Raw genomic sequence first — 14,251 nt, 5'->3', positions numbered from 1 at the left:
CCTTTCTGTTATTTTATTCATTCATGTCTGTTTATTTCTTTGACTATTCCCTGGACCTTGGATTGTTTCCCCGTGCTCTTGGCCCGCTCCCATCAGCACCTTTATTAACTCATTGACCTGTTTCATGTTACTTCAGTTAGAGCTGCTAATGCTCTTTTGTTCACTATTTCATGACTTTTATATTTTGGTTATTAGAATAGCGGTGTGTCATTTAATGTGTTGATCAGCATTTCCAGCATGAACCAGTGGATCAATTGAATTTATTGATCATTGAGATGGAAGGAAATGAAAATTATATATTATATGTTTCTATCTTCCTGCCTGCAGGCTTTGGGTTAGTGCATGTGATGCATCCCTTACAGCCGTGCATGTCTGTTATCATGTACATATAATAGATGTGTCAATGCTAATATTATTATATATACTAAATTATATTTTGCAAAATGAATGTCTAATATTTATACGCAAATGTGTCTTTCTAAAGATAATGAAGTAAAGGCTAATTAATTGAATTTTTTTTTAAAGCTAATAATTTATTTTTGTAGTCTAATAATTCCTTATTTTTTCATTCAATTGTGTTAACTGGATAATGCATAATGTTTAATATGGGCCTCATCAAAACCTGAATTCTACTTTGATATCCAAATGGTATGATTGATTCTAGAAAATCGATGATGTTAAACTTTTTGTTACATTTTTACAATAAACAAAAAAAAAAAGACACCTCCCTTCCTTCCCTTCATTTCCTATCCAGTATCTTTATGATTTCTCCAACAGCCGCTGATATTATCCAACCTCTGGATGAGCATCCTCATATCCTCTCTTATCCATGTCCTGTGACCAACTCCTCCTGCAGTGCATCCTATAAACTCCTCCTCCACCCTATGACCTCCTCCACCCTCTGACCTCTTCCACCTCCTCCTCCACCCTCTGACCTCCTCCTCCTCCACCCTCTGACCTCCTCCACCCTCTGACCTCCTCCTCCTCCACCCTCTGACCTCCTCCACCCTCTGACCTCCTCCACCCTTTGACCTCCTCCACCCTCTAACCTCCTCCTCCTCCACCCTCTGACCTCCTCCTCCTCCACCCTCTGACCTCCTCCACCCTCTGACCTCCTCCTCCTCCACCCTCTGACCTCCTCCACCCTCTGACCTCCTTCTCCTCCACCCTCTGACCTCCAGGCCCAGCCGGTTCCAGACGAGCTAGTGGCAAAGCTGCTGGGGAACCAGGCCAACTTCAGCCCTGTGGTGACGGTTGAGCCGCGCCGACGCAAGTTCCACCGGCCCATCGGCCTGCGCATCCCGCTGCCCCCGTCCTGGAGGGACAGCCCGCGGGACGCTGGGGAGGGGGACACCACCAGCCTTCGCCTCCTCTGCTCCGTCATAGGTACTGTACCGGGCAGGGGACGGAGGGCCCCCAAGAATGTACTCTGCAGGCGATGCTTTTATCAACAGTGACTTACAGTAAATACATCCTCCCATACATGTCATTAGGGAGCAGTTGTGTTCAGGCAATTTCTCTAGGATGCTCATCAGTAGGCTACAGAAGGTGGGCATCTGACCCAGATCCTTTTGACTGGGAGGCGGCCAACAGCGCCACACTACCCTAGCCTGGCTGTCCCTCTGCTGCTCTGGCTGGCAGCAGTCAGGAGGTTCTACCACGGCAACGTGTTGATCTAATGTCCTCCCTGCAGGAGGCACGGCCCCGGCCCAGTGGGAGGACATCACCGGCACCACCAAGCTGCTCTACACCAACGAGTGCGCAAACTTCACCACCAACGTGTCCGCGCGGTGAGCAGCACCTGTAGAACGCCCTGACGAGCACTCCGATCAAGGCTCATTCGTAGCGTGATGAGCCCTAGAGACTCACGCTGTGTCGTTGCTCCAGGTTCTGGCTGGCGGACTGCCCCCGGACGGCGGAGGCAGTGGCCTTCGCCAACCTGCTGTACCGAGAGCTGTCGGCCGTGCCCTACATGGCCAAGTTTGTGGTGTTCGCCAAGATGAACGAGGTCCGCGAGGGCCGCCTGCGCTGCTACTGCATGACGGACGACAAGATGGACAAAACCCTGGAGCAGCACGAGAACTTCAACGAGGTGGCCCGCAGCCGGGACATAGAGGTCAGGAAAACTTGGGATAGAAGGGCTGCTTATTCAGGTTGTCTGTAGTCCCTCTCACAGATGTCTCTCCTATCATATCTTGTGTGCCAGGGCACAGGTACTTCACCAGCCTAGCCTACTACCCATACCTTGTTACATTAAACACAGCATAGCCGTCATTAGTGTTCACTGACACCTGTTTTTCCTTAGATGACACCTCGCACAGTGATAAGGCAACATTTAAAACGACAACTTATTTGCCGACTTTTATTTAGTTTTTGGCCCATATCGCTAGACATTTTGTTTGTGTCCATTTCCTGTTTGCGGCGGCTGATCCCAGTGTTGCCCCCTGCAGGTGATGGAAGGTATGCCTCTCCACCTTGAGTGTTCAGGGAACCTGGTGCCCATCAGGAAGGCCACCCAGCAGCCTCGCTGTTTCAGCTTCCAGGCCTTCAAGGATAACAGGCTTCCTGTCTCCGTCAAGGTGTTTACATAAGACCGTATACTGTGTGTGTGTGTGTGTGTGTTTGTGTGTGTGTGTGTGGGGGGGTTCATACTCTCATTTACTAAAGTCCCCATGACCTTAAAATAACGTTCTATTCAGCTTGTCAGCTGCAGGAATCTCAAAGCACATTTATCCTCCTGTGTTGTGTTTTGCTACATATTTCTGAAGCAAGATGTGCCCTGAACGCCTTTTTCCATCATCCTCAGGTGAGAGACAGCAGCAAGGATCCCACTGGATATTTGTCGTTCCTCCGCAAGTCCACCAAGTATGAAGACAGCCAACAAGTCCTCTGCAACCTCAACATCACCATGCCCCCGTGCGCCAGGGTAAAGAGTCCATCAATATATCAACACGTCTACATGATGATGATGATCTAATGACGAACGATCGTACAATCCACACTGAGTGACGTGATGTCCTTCTGTTTGGCAGGCGGTTGGGAGTGAAGACCGGAGACGCACACTGACCCCACTAGCTCTGAGGGAGAGATACAGCGCTATGAATGAGCCGGCCATGGGTATGGGCCGGGATGGGCACGAGTAGTAAATTCCAAACTCGAGTGATCGAATGAATTCCTTGAGGATCAATCGAGTACTCCTTTAAAACTAATCTATTTTTAGAATGCAACGCATCTGCAGCAGGAATTGGCCTAATGATGAACGGCAATATTACCAATCAAACATGTAATGCTTATTCTCAATCAAAACAGTCAAGAGTTATCAGAGTATTCATTATTTATTTTGGCAAACGTTCAAAACACATTTTCCTTGCAAAAATAAATATGCGTCTCACAATTTAAATCACGTCGAACAAAGGCCTGTAACGTTTTTAAAAAAATAAAACGAAACAAGTAGCCTAACCATTGCAAATAATTTAAAGCTGCAAATAAAACGGCAGCAAATGAACTAAAAAAATACTCAGCGTTGTGATCTTCTATACACGGCCGGGATTACAGCTGTGTCTTGCAGCGGTGAAAATAACCGACACACTTGGTTGCTGCGGGTCTGCTTTCCCGAACTCACCGATGTGTTTCAGGAGCATATGTTGCCGCATAGTAGCCTACTTGTAGTATTCTGGTAGCTCAATTTCGCTTGGCATTTTTGACATTTCACCTTATGATCTCTCTATTTCTATAAAGTATTTCAATACTTCGCTGCGCTTTGCTCTAACCGCCATATCTTAACTTTTTGAATTCTGGCGTTGTGCACACACGGCACGGCACGCGCCGCACAGAAATTTGATACATTTCATTTGCTTTGTGCACGGCACGCGCCAGTGGTGCCACACAGAAAATGTATACATTTGCTTCAGAACACTTGTCTCTGTGTGTATATGCAAACTCGAGTTTGCCTGTCCATCAACGGAGTTCATATGTAACGAGGAGTACTCGAGTAATCGATTCCTCACGCTCATCCCTACGGGGTTCACACTCTTATGTTCACTAGGGTTCACACGCTTATTTTCACTAAGGGCTCACACCCTTATGTTCACTAGGGCTCACACTCTTATGTTCACTAGGGTTCCCACTCTTAGTTTCACTAGGGTTCAGACTCTTATGTTCACTAGGGTTTACCCTCTTAGTTTCACTAGGGTTCAGACTCTTATGTTCACTAGGGTTTACCCTCTTAGTTTCACTAGGGTTCCCACTCTTAGTTTCACTAGGGTTCAGACTCTTATGTTCACTAGTGTTTACACTCTTAGTTTCACTAGGGTTCACACTCTTATATTCACCAGGGTTCACGCTCTTATGTTCACACTCTTATGTCCACGAGGGTTCACACTCTTATGTTCACAGTCTTATGTTCACTAGGGCTCAGTCTTATGTTCAGTAGGGCTCACAGTCGTATGTTCACTAGTGTTCACACTCTTATTTTCACTAGGGTTCACACTCTTATGTTCACTCGGGTTTACAAACATTTCGTTAATCCAGGATAAGAGGCTGAATTATTGTATTTCAAACCCTGCAAAATTTACGAGGAAATTATGAGATTTAGAAAAGGTTTATTTGTACATTGATCATAAGGTGCACCCAAAGGTACAAGGTGAAACCAAAGAACAATGACAGAACTCTTGAACTGAGTCTGAAAATCTTCATCTCATTTGTTAAGGTATCAATTCTGCTGTGGTTTCTGCAGCGGCCATGACTGCCATGGAAAGGACAGAGTTAAAGATGGCTCTGATCGCAGAACAGCTGGGACTGAGCTGGGCTGGTGAGTGGAGGAGCCGGCACTGACTGGCTGCTGGAAAACTTGCATCACACTTTTGTCTCACTAAAAGAGCTTTGGAGACAGGGATTTTTTTGGTAGGCCTGTTCAAGATTCAAGATGGTTTATTTGTCATTTGCACAACAATTACAGATGCTGTCGCTGCCAATGAAATTCTTAAGTCTCAGGCCCCTTCAACAGTGCTGTAGGTAGGCCTGTATCTAGGTAGGTGTGGATGTAGGTAGGCCTTTATTTAGGTAGGCCTGTATGTAGGTAGGTGTGTATTTAGGTAGGCCTTTATTTAGGTAGGCCTGTATGTAGGTAGGTGTGTATTTAGGTAGGCTTGTATGTAGGTAGGCCTGTATCTAGGTAGGTGTGTATGTAGGTAGACCTTTATTTAGGTAGGCCTGTATGTAAGTAGGTGTGTATGTAGGTAGGCTTGTATGTAGGTAGGTGTGTATGTAGGTAGGCCTGTATGTAGGTAGGCCTGTATGTAGGTAGGCGTGTATGTAGGTAGGCCTGTATGTAGGTAGGCCTGGTGGTAGGTAGGCCTGGTTGTAGGTAGGTCTGGTTGTAGGTAGGCCTGTATGTAGGTAGGCTTTTATTTAGGTAGGCCTGTATCTAGGTAGGTGTATATGTAGGTAGACCTGTATGTAGGGAGGTGTATATGTAGGTAGACCTGTATGTAGGTAGTAGGGGGGACAATGAAATCTTCAAAAGATTAAAATCTTCCTTTGTAGATAAGTGATTCTCCATTGTCTTCAATAGTAGAATGGTTGTGAGGGTAAACTGTGACAGCGGGATGTTCCATTGGAAGGAGGGTTGATAATTGAGTGATACCAGAGCGTTGCTTGTCTGCTAGGAAATAATGCCTGGTAGTCATAGCACGTTCTTTGTTGGGGGTGAGGGATTGACTACCTTCTGTGTTATGGCCGTGGGGATATCTTATGATTCTCTTTTAAGGTAAAGAACATCCTAGATGGTTAGTCGTGAAGGAAACACAAAGTCATGAAATCATTCGTCTTGCGGTGGGAAGCCTTTTTAAACTATTTAAGAAAAGTCCAGTCCCTCCTTCCGTCCCAGAGAGCTAGGGTCAGTGTTATACATCCTCTCTGTGTCCCCACAGAGTTAGGGTCAGAGTTATACATCCTCTCTGTGTCCCCACAGAGTTAGGGTCGGTGTTATACATCCTCTCTGTGTCCCCACAGAGTTAGGGTCGGTGTTATACATCCTCTCTGTGTCCCCACAGAGTTAGGGTCAGTGTTATACATCCTCTCTGTGTCCCCACAGAGTTAGGGTCAGAGTTATACATCCTCTCTGTGTCCCACAGAGCTAGGGTCGGTGTTATACATCCTCTCCCCCCATGTGTCCCACAGAGCTAGCCCGTGAGCTCCAGCTCAGTGTGGATGACATCAACAAGATCCGGGTGGAGAACCCCAACTCGCTGTTGGAGCAGAGCTCTGCGCTGCTCAATCTATGGGCTACCAGGGAGGGCAAGAGGGCCAAGAGTGAGTACATGAGAAGTGAGTCTTAACTCACCTTCACATCAGTCATAACCACACTCAGGTTCTCCTTTACCTGGTCTCCTCCTGTAGGATCTACACACTGTTTTCAGATCCACAACCCCATCTCCTCTTCCAAGGTCTATGCACCGGTTTAGGATTTTGATCATCTCAGATCCAGATGTTCAACCATGCTATTGCTATTGTTGTGGTTGTCCCACGTTAATTGATCCTGTTGCTCTAACCGTTCTGTATCCCCTTCTCCTCTCTCTGTGTACCCCCTTCCCCCCTCATGTGTCGTCGTCCCCCCAGTGGAGAGTCTGTACGTGGCCCTGAGGAGCATCGACCGCATGGACATCGTCACCATGCTGGAGGGGCCGCCCCCCCAGCCCCAGGGCCGGCAGGGCTCTCGGGAGCTCAACCGCTGCCGGCCAAGCGAGAGAGAGCACCTCTCCCCGGGCCTGACCAATGGTAAGACTGCGGCTCAGAACCTCAAAGTGCAGAAAGATCCTTACGCTCAGGGGCCGACCCAAACCGCAAACCGAGGTTTGCCTTGTTGTTTCTTCTCTTCAGTTTTCTTCCTTGTCATTTCTGTCTAACACTGAGCTGAACTTTAGATGCTAAACTTTAGACGCTAATTTGAGAGCTGAACATTCGGCTATAAACGTTAGACGATGAACGTAAGACACTCATCATTAGATACTGAACATTAGACGAAAATCGTTAAACGCTAATCGTTAGATTCCGAAAGTTAGACGCTAATCGTTAGACGCTGAACATTAGAGGCTAATTGTTAGGCGCTAATCGTTAGATTCTAAACGTTAGATGCTAATCGTTAGACGCTATTCGTTAGAGGCTGAACATTAGACGCTAACCGTTAGATGCGTAATCAGTAGACGCTCATCGTTAGACGCTAATCGTTAAGCTGCGTTCACACTAAAAGACACATTTATCGCCCGTTTGCGTTGTCGCCCATGTTTTGTTGCGCGACAAATCATAAACTGTCGCTGTGCAAGTTTTGTCAGCCGAATTTGCTGCGGTTTACCCCGGACTGCACTGCAGGTAACGGTTGGTCGGTTGAACGCTGATTGGCTGTTACATAACCCATGTCACTCAATGGCCACGCTGTTGAACGCTGATTGGCTGTCATCCCGCGAATGTCTCGGAAAAGTTGAAATATTTCAGGGCGAAAGTGTGGTGCGACAAATCAAAACTTGTCTGCGGTTTTCTCTGGCGAATAATTCGCCTGATTCGCGTCTCTACGTTAACTTTGTAAGGGATGGTGTCGCCCTAAACACCATCCCCCTGTCGACGCTAAACATTAGACGATAAACGCTGATCATGAGAGGTTTTCATGCAGCACCACTGCTGGGACTCAGGATACTCCTACGTCATCCTCTGGAGAGCCTCAGGGAAGTTCCTAGGCATGACCTCAGCTTGAGGTTCCAGAGCTGTGCCAGATAACTCAAGTCTAGAGACCCCTGAAATAATGTGAGACTCGTATGTAAAAGGGTGGCTTCGATGAGACCATTTGTAATTGGTTCAAACTGGCACAAAGAAAGGACTTCTGCACAGTTTAAAAATGCAGCGAAGAATAGTCCCAGATTGGGAGACACCTGGCACAATAATCAGACCTACCTCAAGACGGAAGTTCTGATTGCCAACTCATCTATCCCTAAGCATTCTCAATGAGAGTGAACGGGTGGAAATGTAGCTATAGTATTTCTTTGTTTTAACAAATAAAAGTGGTCAAGCAGTCAAGCATTCAATATTCACTTCAAGATTGTGTTTTCATAAAGATAAAGGTTAGAGGATCTTTAAGCAGAGCATGTTTAGGACTGGAGTATCTATGCAGCCACCAGCAAAGGGATAGAGAAATCCCAAAGCCAAATATATTCACTCATCTAAACCATTATACTAGTAAACAATCATTCAACTGCGCACAAATGTTATTTGTAAGCATTGTGTTTTTAGTCAAGTTTTTATCACAGTTTGCTTTAAAGAGAAATCACACCTTTTATTCAAATAGAAAACTGCCTATACACCCCCTTATGACTTTTAAATCCAAGGCATTTCAACATGGGATATCTTCAATGTGTATCAACTCATTGCCATACATGGTACAGTCTGCCTTAGAGCATAAGGTTGGCCCATGGTAACTGCTCTCCTCTACAGAGTGCTCCTCCTCCTCCTCCTCCTCCTCCTCCTCCTCATGGTACATGGTACATCTTGATTGACTCCAGTTTCACCCTCTGGCCTGCCGAGGGCGCCCTCCTCCCTGTGGTCCTCATGGGGAGCTGCCCGGCTCTCGGCCCCCTGTCTCCAGCCGGGCCACTGGTTCTCCCTGTGCAAACTGGAGCAATGCCCGGGGATGTAACGATGCGTAGACACATGACCATGAAAGAGACGTTCAGATCACGGCTGCGGTGCATCTGATACCTGTCCGTCCGTACGTCTGTCTGTCTGTCTGTCTGTCGTACTGTCGGTCTGTCTGTCTGTCCGTCTGTCTGAATGTCTGTCTGTCCCTCTTTCTGTCCATCTGTTTGATAGCAGTACCTCAAAGGCCCTCCCTTGGCACTCTGTGTGAGTTATTTTTTTAGAGGGCTGTTGTGTCTCTGGCTGATCACACATGAAGAACCGGTTGAAGATGTTTTTGTCCCAGAGTTAAACTGGGAGAACAATGACAGGGAACATCAAGGCTGCTTCAAAGTGAAGTCTCAGTCTGTCAAGCAATTGACTTTTTTTGTCTTGAACAGCCCCAAGAGCTGATCATAAATCCAATCATATGCCCCCCTCAGTATTAACCATTTGTCCATTCAAGGCTTGATTTATTCTAATCATTTTATTGGGAATAGTCCATAGTTATCCAAAGGAATTGTCCATAGTTATCTAAAGGGATAGTCCATAGATATATAAATAGAATAGGCCAGAGTTATTTAAAGGACTGGTCCAGATTTATTTAAAGGAATGGTCCAGAGTTATTTAAAGTGTGACGACACACAAGTGAGGTTTGATGAATTTGATGCCATTTGCAGACTAAAACACGCTGAACCCTTCTTTCTGCTTTGTATACATTGGGAAAACCCTGTTTGTATCACAACGTAAGAAGATCTACGTTAGAGGAACATGTACTGTGTCTCCATGTCCCGCTCAGAGAGGCTCTTCTCCTCCTCTGAATGTAGAGTACATGACATGAACAAGCCAGTGTAGTTATCTAGCTATTGAAATGAATTCCCACTATGAGTTCAGAAACAACCCTGATTTTCCTGGATTTTAACCTAAATCATGAGTTTGTTTGCTATGAACAGGATGACTTCACCCAATAATTCTAGGTAAATATAGTAGGCCTCCAGCTCCAGCTCTCTGCCTGCCATGCATGGGCCATCAGTGAGTTCCTCGGGGCGGACCGTCTGTATGTCCTTCTGGAGGGGTCCGTGGTTCCTTCCTGAGACTGACTGTCGCTGTGTTTCCTCTCGACTTGTCATCTGCAGCCCGGTCGCCCTTCTCTACCTCCTACTCACTCCTCCTCCTCTCCGAACTCTGACCTCATGCTGACCTCATATTGACCTCTGACCCATATCTTTCTGTCTTTACGTTAAGACTACCACTAGTAGCATTTTTTTCTACTGAAAATCACACTTTTTTCTTCTTCTTTTTATTTTACTGTAAGCTCTGTGAGCAAATCCCTAGATTATATACCCAGAACCCACCTGGGGGTGGAGGTGTCCCTCACTCCCCCCTCTCTCTCTCTTGCTCTCTCGCTCTCTGTTGATTTATTTGATTATTTTTAATTCTTCTGTCCTCCTGTTTCCTTTGTTGTGTACGCATATGGTTTCTTCTATCTTAATCTGTCTCCTCTCTGTCACCTCTTCCTTTTACATTCCTCTCTCCCTGACCTCCTGCATGTCTGACTGCGCACGAGAGCTTGAGGTTCCCCCCTCATACGTTTGCATGGGGACACTGAAATGAGGGCAGGAGTTTGCACAATGGGCTTCTGGGAAATGAAGTCCTTAAACCCCTGCATTAGCACCCAGTGTTGCATGAGCGAGCGTTGGGTTCTGGCTAGGCATGCGTACCTGGAAATGACCTGAGAGCATGTCTCCTGTGTATCGCTCCAATACACGGTTAAAGAGAAGAAAAGGCTTCAACCTTTTTCAGAACTGGAAACCGTGACTGTGTTCATGTATGAATGTTTCTACCTGAATGTCCCTCCATGACTCTATGTCTGTGTGTGTAGTTGAGAGTGGGCTCCTCGTTTGTACTGTCGTACTGTCATCTTCAGTGTTGTACATATAAATGTGTCTCCCTGTGTTCCTAACTGTTTTCCTATATCTCTGTTGTCTCAATGTGTCAGTATCTGTACGTCTATTTCTACTTCTAAGTCTCACAATTCATTTACATGGGAGTCTATTGTGTTCCTGTGTTTAGCTTCCTCATACGATGCCCAGTCTCCTTGTCCTCATCCTTCATCTCATCATCACAACTCATAGCATCTTTGACATCTCTAAACCTCCTCCTCTGACCCAAAGCACTAATTGAGCATAATTGAACATTTCTCACAATCCCAAAATGCATTTATATTGGATTTATATAATTTTTTCTCCCAAACAAGGTCAATCTTTAGTGGTGGGAGTTTTGTTTTCAGGGTCGTTTATAAAAGGTGTATTTGTATTGAGTCTTCCTGGATACTCATTTCCAATACTGCAGAAGCTTTACCATGCAGAGAAGCAGTGATGTAGCAGGGTCCCGATTTAGTTATTTTAGTTAATCCTCCATCCTTCCTTGGCCTGTACTCCGAGCCCAGGTCTGGGGGTATTCAAAGAGGGTGGTGAAGTGGCATGAGGGTTGGTGGGGTTATTTTAAACGTGAACCATGATCCGTAAAGGAAACCCTTGGACAGTCCTCCCAAACCACCATGTTGTTGTGACTTTTGTTTGGGCATGCGAGTCAAACCAACAGAGAATTAGACTTTAGTACAAAATAGTTATTTCTGTGCTTTCTAGAATAGACACCTTCTTGATGTTGAATATTGTGACCACATTATTTATGATTTCTGTTTCCACTGTCCCTGTCCAGCCGATGATAAGAATAGTCTAATGTTGACAAGAAACTGGCCACCCTCAGCAAGATAGATTACTGAAGGTTATGGAGCACGCAATGTCACCATCAGTTGCGTCATACATTTTAACAGGAGGAGAGAAGCATTCAATATTTATGACTAGCCTGGAATCATTAATCCATTAATTTGACGTAAAGCAGCAGGAACTTGTTGTGCTGCAGCGTAAAGCTAGCTACTGGTGTTCTTCAGTGCACCCGAGCCTCCTGCTAACGTTCCTCTGCTCAGGGAAAGCAGTCCAAGTCTCCTGCTGGCCCTCATATCAGATGCTGCCTCAGCAGTAGAGTCGCTGCCAGCCCCACTCAGGTTACGCCAACCGGGCCTTTAAACATTTTAGACACCACAAGAAATATGCTCTCCCCTCTCCCTCTCTCTCTCGCTCTCTCTCTCTCTCTCTCTCTCTCTCTCTCTCTCTCTCTCTCTCTCTCTCTCTCTCTCTCCCCCTCCTCCGTGTCTGCCCCTCATCTGGAATGCACACCCACGTGGTCACACTGACAGTAGACACCAAAGCCCCTTTTCCGTGTCCCTCTGTTTAATCTGCTGCACCAATTCTCCCCGTAAACATGAGGTCACTACTCTTCACTGAACACGTGACTTTGGGAAAATAAATGAGCAGATCTTCTTTGTTCCAGACTGAACCTTAAGTCAATATCATATATATATATATATATATATATATATATATATATATATATATATATATATATATATATAGATCATATCTACATATCTACATGGCCACACATTGACAGAGTATCCCTTCTTGAATGGTTTCCATGGTGATCTGTTGGCCCCCACATGGAGCCCGGGACTCGGGTCTCTTGTTCTTCAGGAGGTTTAGAGTCGTGGTAGGAGTCCCCTGAGTCCACCAGACCAACCGCCCAAAACATCCGAAAGGGATTGAAAAACTGTATGTTTGTGAATATGTGTCAATCATGGGTCTGTGTGTGTCTGCATTTGGGTTCTATTTAACGTTTACGGGGAAATAACAGTTATGGGTTCATGAAGTATGAGTCAGTGGTTTGCAGTTTGTTAGAAATTTGCCTGCAAGCATGCTAACCAGCCTGGTTAATAATATCCTCCTGCCTGTCTCTGAATGAAATTATAATACTGCGACATGCATGGGTGTGTGTGTGCGCGTGCGTACCTTCGTGCGAGTATGCTTGAGGAAGAAAACTGGAATGAGAAAGAAACAACCTGTGTATTCATGGCATGGGTATGTCTCCCCCTGCTGGACAGGTGTGTGTCCCAGCCGTAACATAGCGGCAGAGGCAAGAACTTCCTGTCTTTCTTCCGACAGGGGGCAGTGTGCAGAGCAGCTTCAGACACAGCCAGACACACCTTCTCACTCTCTCTCAATCACTATTTTTGGTTTCATGTTTTATATTTTCTCTCTGTTTCTCTTCCCCTCTCTCTCCCTCTCCCCCTCTCTCTCCCTCCCCCCTCCCTCTCCCCCCTCTCTATCTCCCTCTCTCTCTCTCTCTCTCTCTCTCCCCTCCCCCTCTCCCCCTCCAGTCTCCCTGGCTGTGTCTGCTGCTGCAAACTGTAAGCGCTGGCTGTGAACTGGCTTGACAATCCTTCTTAGAGCGTAACCAATCATTGAGATCAGACCACAGGAGCAGCACCACCTCAGAGTGAGAACCCCAGACCATGTGATTGGTCTTTGCAATTGGTGACAAGCGAGGTGACTCGTTAGATCCTCTGGTGCTAATTTGAGCACAACCACCTCTGTGGGCCTGTGTTCTGGTGCTGTCCCTGTGGGCTGGTTCGAGTGATTGGTTACTCATCCACTTCCGCCTTCTGCTCCCTCTATCCTGAGCTTCCTGCACCTTTTACCTCAGCCATGTTTGTCTCTCCTCCTTCCCCCCCTCCCTGCTCCCCCTGCCCATTGCGTCCTGGGCAAACCCCCCCCATGTGCAGGGGCACCCCCACCCCCGCCCCCCAACACTCCCACCACAGCGCCCCGCCCCACTCGCGGGGGGTCCCGGGGCCCGGGGGGGTAAGGTGTGGCGGGCAGGGGGGCCCATGTCAGTGTGCCTCTCTGTGTCTCGCTCCAGGTTATGGGCTGGTGCAGGACGAGCTCCTCTCACCGGCCTCCATGCAGTACAGCCTGCCCTCGCCGCTGGGCGCCGAGCCCTTCTGGCAGGAGGTCTCCAGCCTGGAGTGCGCGCCCATCGCCACCACCGAGGAAGACACGCTCATGGAGATGTCCGACGTGCAGGTGTGGCCCTCGGGCAACAGCCCCTCCCTGGTGGCCGTGGAGGACTCCTCGCTGGAGTGCAGCCACGCCGACGACTTGGAGGGCACGCCGGGCACGCCCCACGGGGGCCCGTGCCGGCCCCCCAGCCAGGCCAGCGTGGGCGGGGGCGGGGCGGGGCTGGGCCACGGCTCCATAGAGCTGGCCGAAGACGACTCGGAGATGGGCGTGGACTCGCTGAGCACCGCCACCGCCACGCCGGGCTCGCTGGGGGGCACCATCGCCGGCTTCAATGCCAACGGACTGAATCGCGGTCAGGGGTCAGAGGTCAATTCGGAGGCTTTGGCGTTTGCGAGCATGAACAGCGAAGATGGAACCAGGGGAGGAGGAAGAGGAGGAGGAGGAGGAAGAGAACAAGGAGGGCCGGGCTCAGAGGAAGGGCTTTCTCTCGTTGCAGGACAGCAGAGGGTGTACGCGCGGCTGAGCGAGTCCCCAGGTCTGAGCAATGTTACGGACCGGAGTGCAGACAGGTGAGTCTGAACGCTGGCGTCTGACGGGCGGGCTGTCAAATGTCAACAGTCCTTCAGGCGGCTCGCGGCGCTGGAGTGTAAATTATGTGACTGTAACTGTCT

The 14,251-nt window shown here is 47.7% G+C and overlaps 1 protein-coding gene across 12 annotated transcripts in view; it reads left to right on the top strand.

Moving 5' to 3' along the window:
* The window catches only part of ank1a (ankyrin 1, erythrocytic a), a 95,536-nt gene that overhangs the window by 69,786 nt on the left and 11,499 nt on the right, over positions 1-14,251 (top strand). For 8 of the 12 annotated variants that reach the window (XM_030358438.1, XM_030358445.1, XM_030358441.1 and 5 more), the window contains 10 exons: positions 1,182-1,386; positions 1,694-1,790; positions 1,888-2,116; positions 2,451-2,579; positions 2,807-2,926; positions 3,033-3,117; positions 4,709-4,810; positions 6,181-6,327; positions 6,619-6,777; positions 13,480-14,149. In XM_030358438.1, the coding sequence (XP_030214298.1) occupies positions 1,182-1,386; positions 1,694-1,790; positions 1,888-2,116; positions 2,451-2,579; positions 2,807-2,926; positions 3,033-3,117; positions 4,709-4,810; positions 6,181-6,327; positions 6,619-6,777; positions 13,480-14,149 (1,943 nt within the window). The remainder of the gene's footprint in view (positions 1-1,181; positions 1,387-1,693; positions 1,791-1,887; positions 2,117-2,450; positions 2,580-2,806; positions 2,927-3,032; positions 3,118-4,708; positions 4,811-6,180; positions 6,328-6,618; positions 6,778-13,479; positions 14,150-14,251) is intronic. The other 4 variants (XM_030358446.1, XM_030358444.1, XM_030358443.1 and 1 more) reach the window with 3 other exon arrangements.

This window comes from Gadus morhua, chromosome 6, assembly GCF_902167405.1.
Source record: "Gadus morhua chromosome 6, gadMor3.0, whole genome shotgun sequence".
Classification (NCBI taxonomy): Eukaryota; Metazoa; Chordata; class Actinopteri; order Gadiformes; family Gadidae; genus Gadus; species Gadus morhua.
The sequence above is the reverse complement of the archived record's forward strand: the minus strand, read 5'-3'. Positions and strand labels throughout refer to the sequence as shown.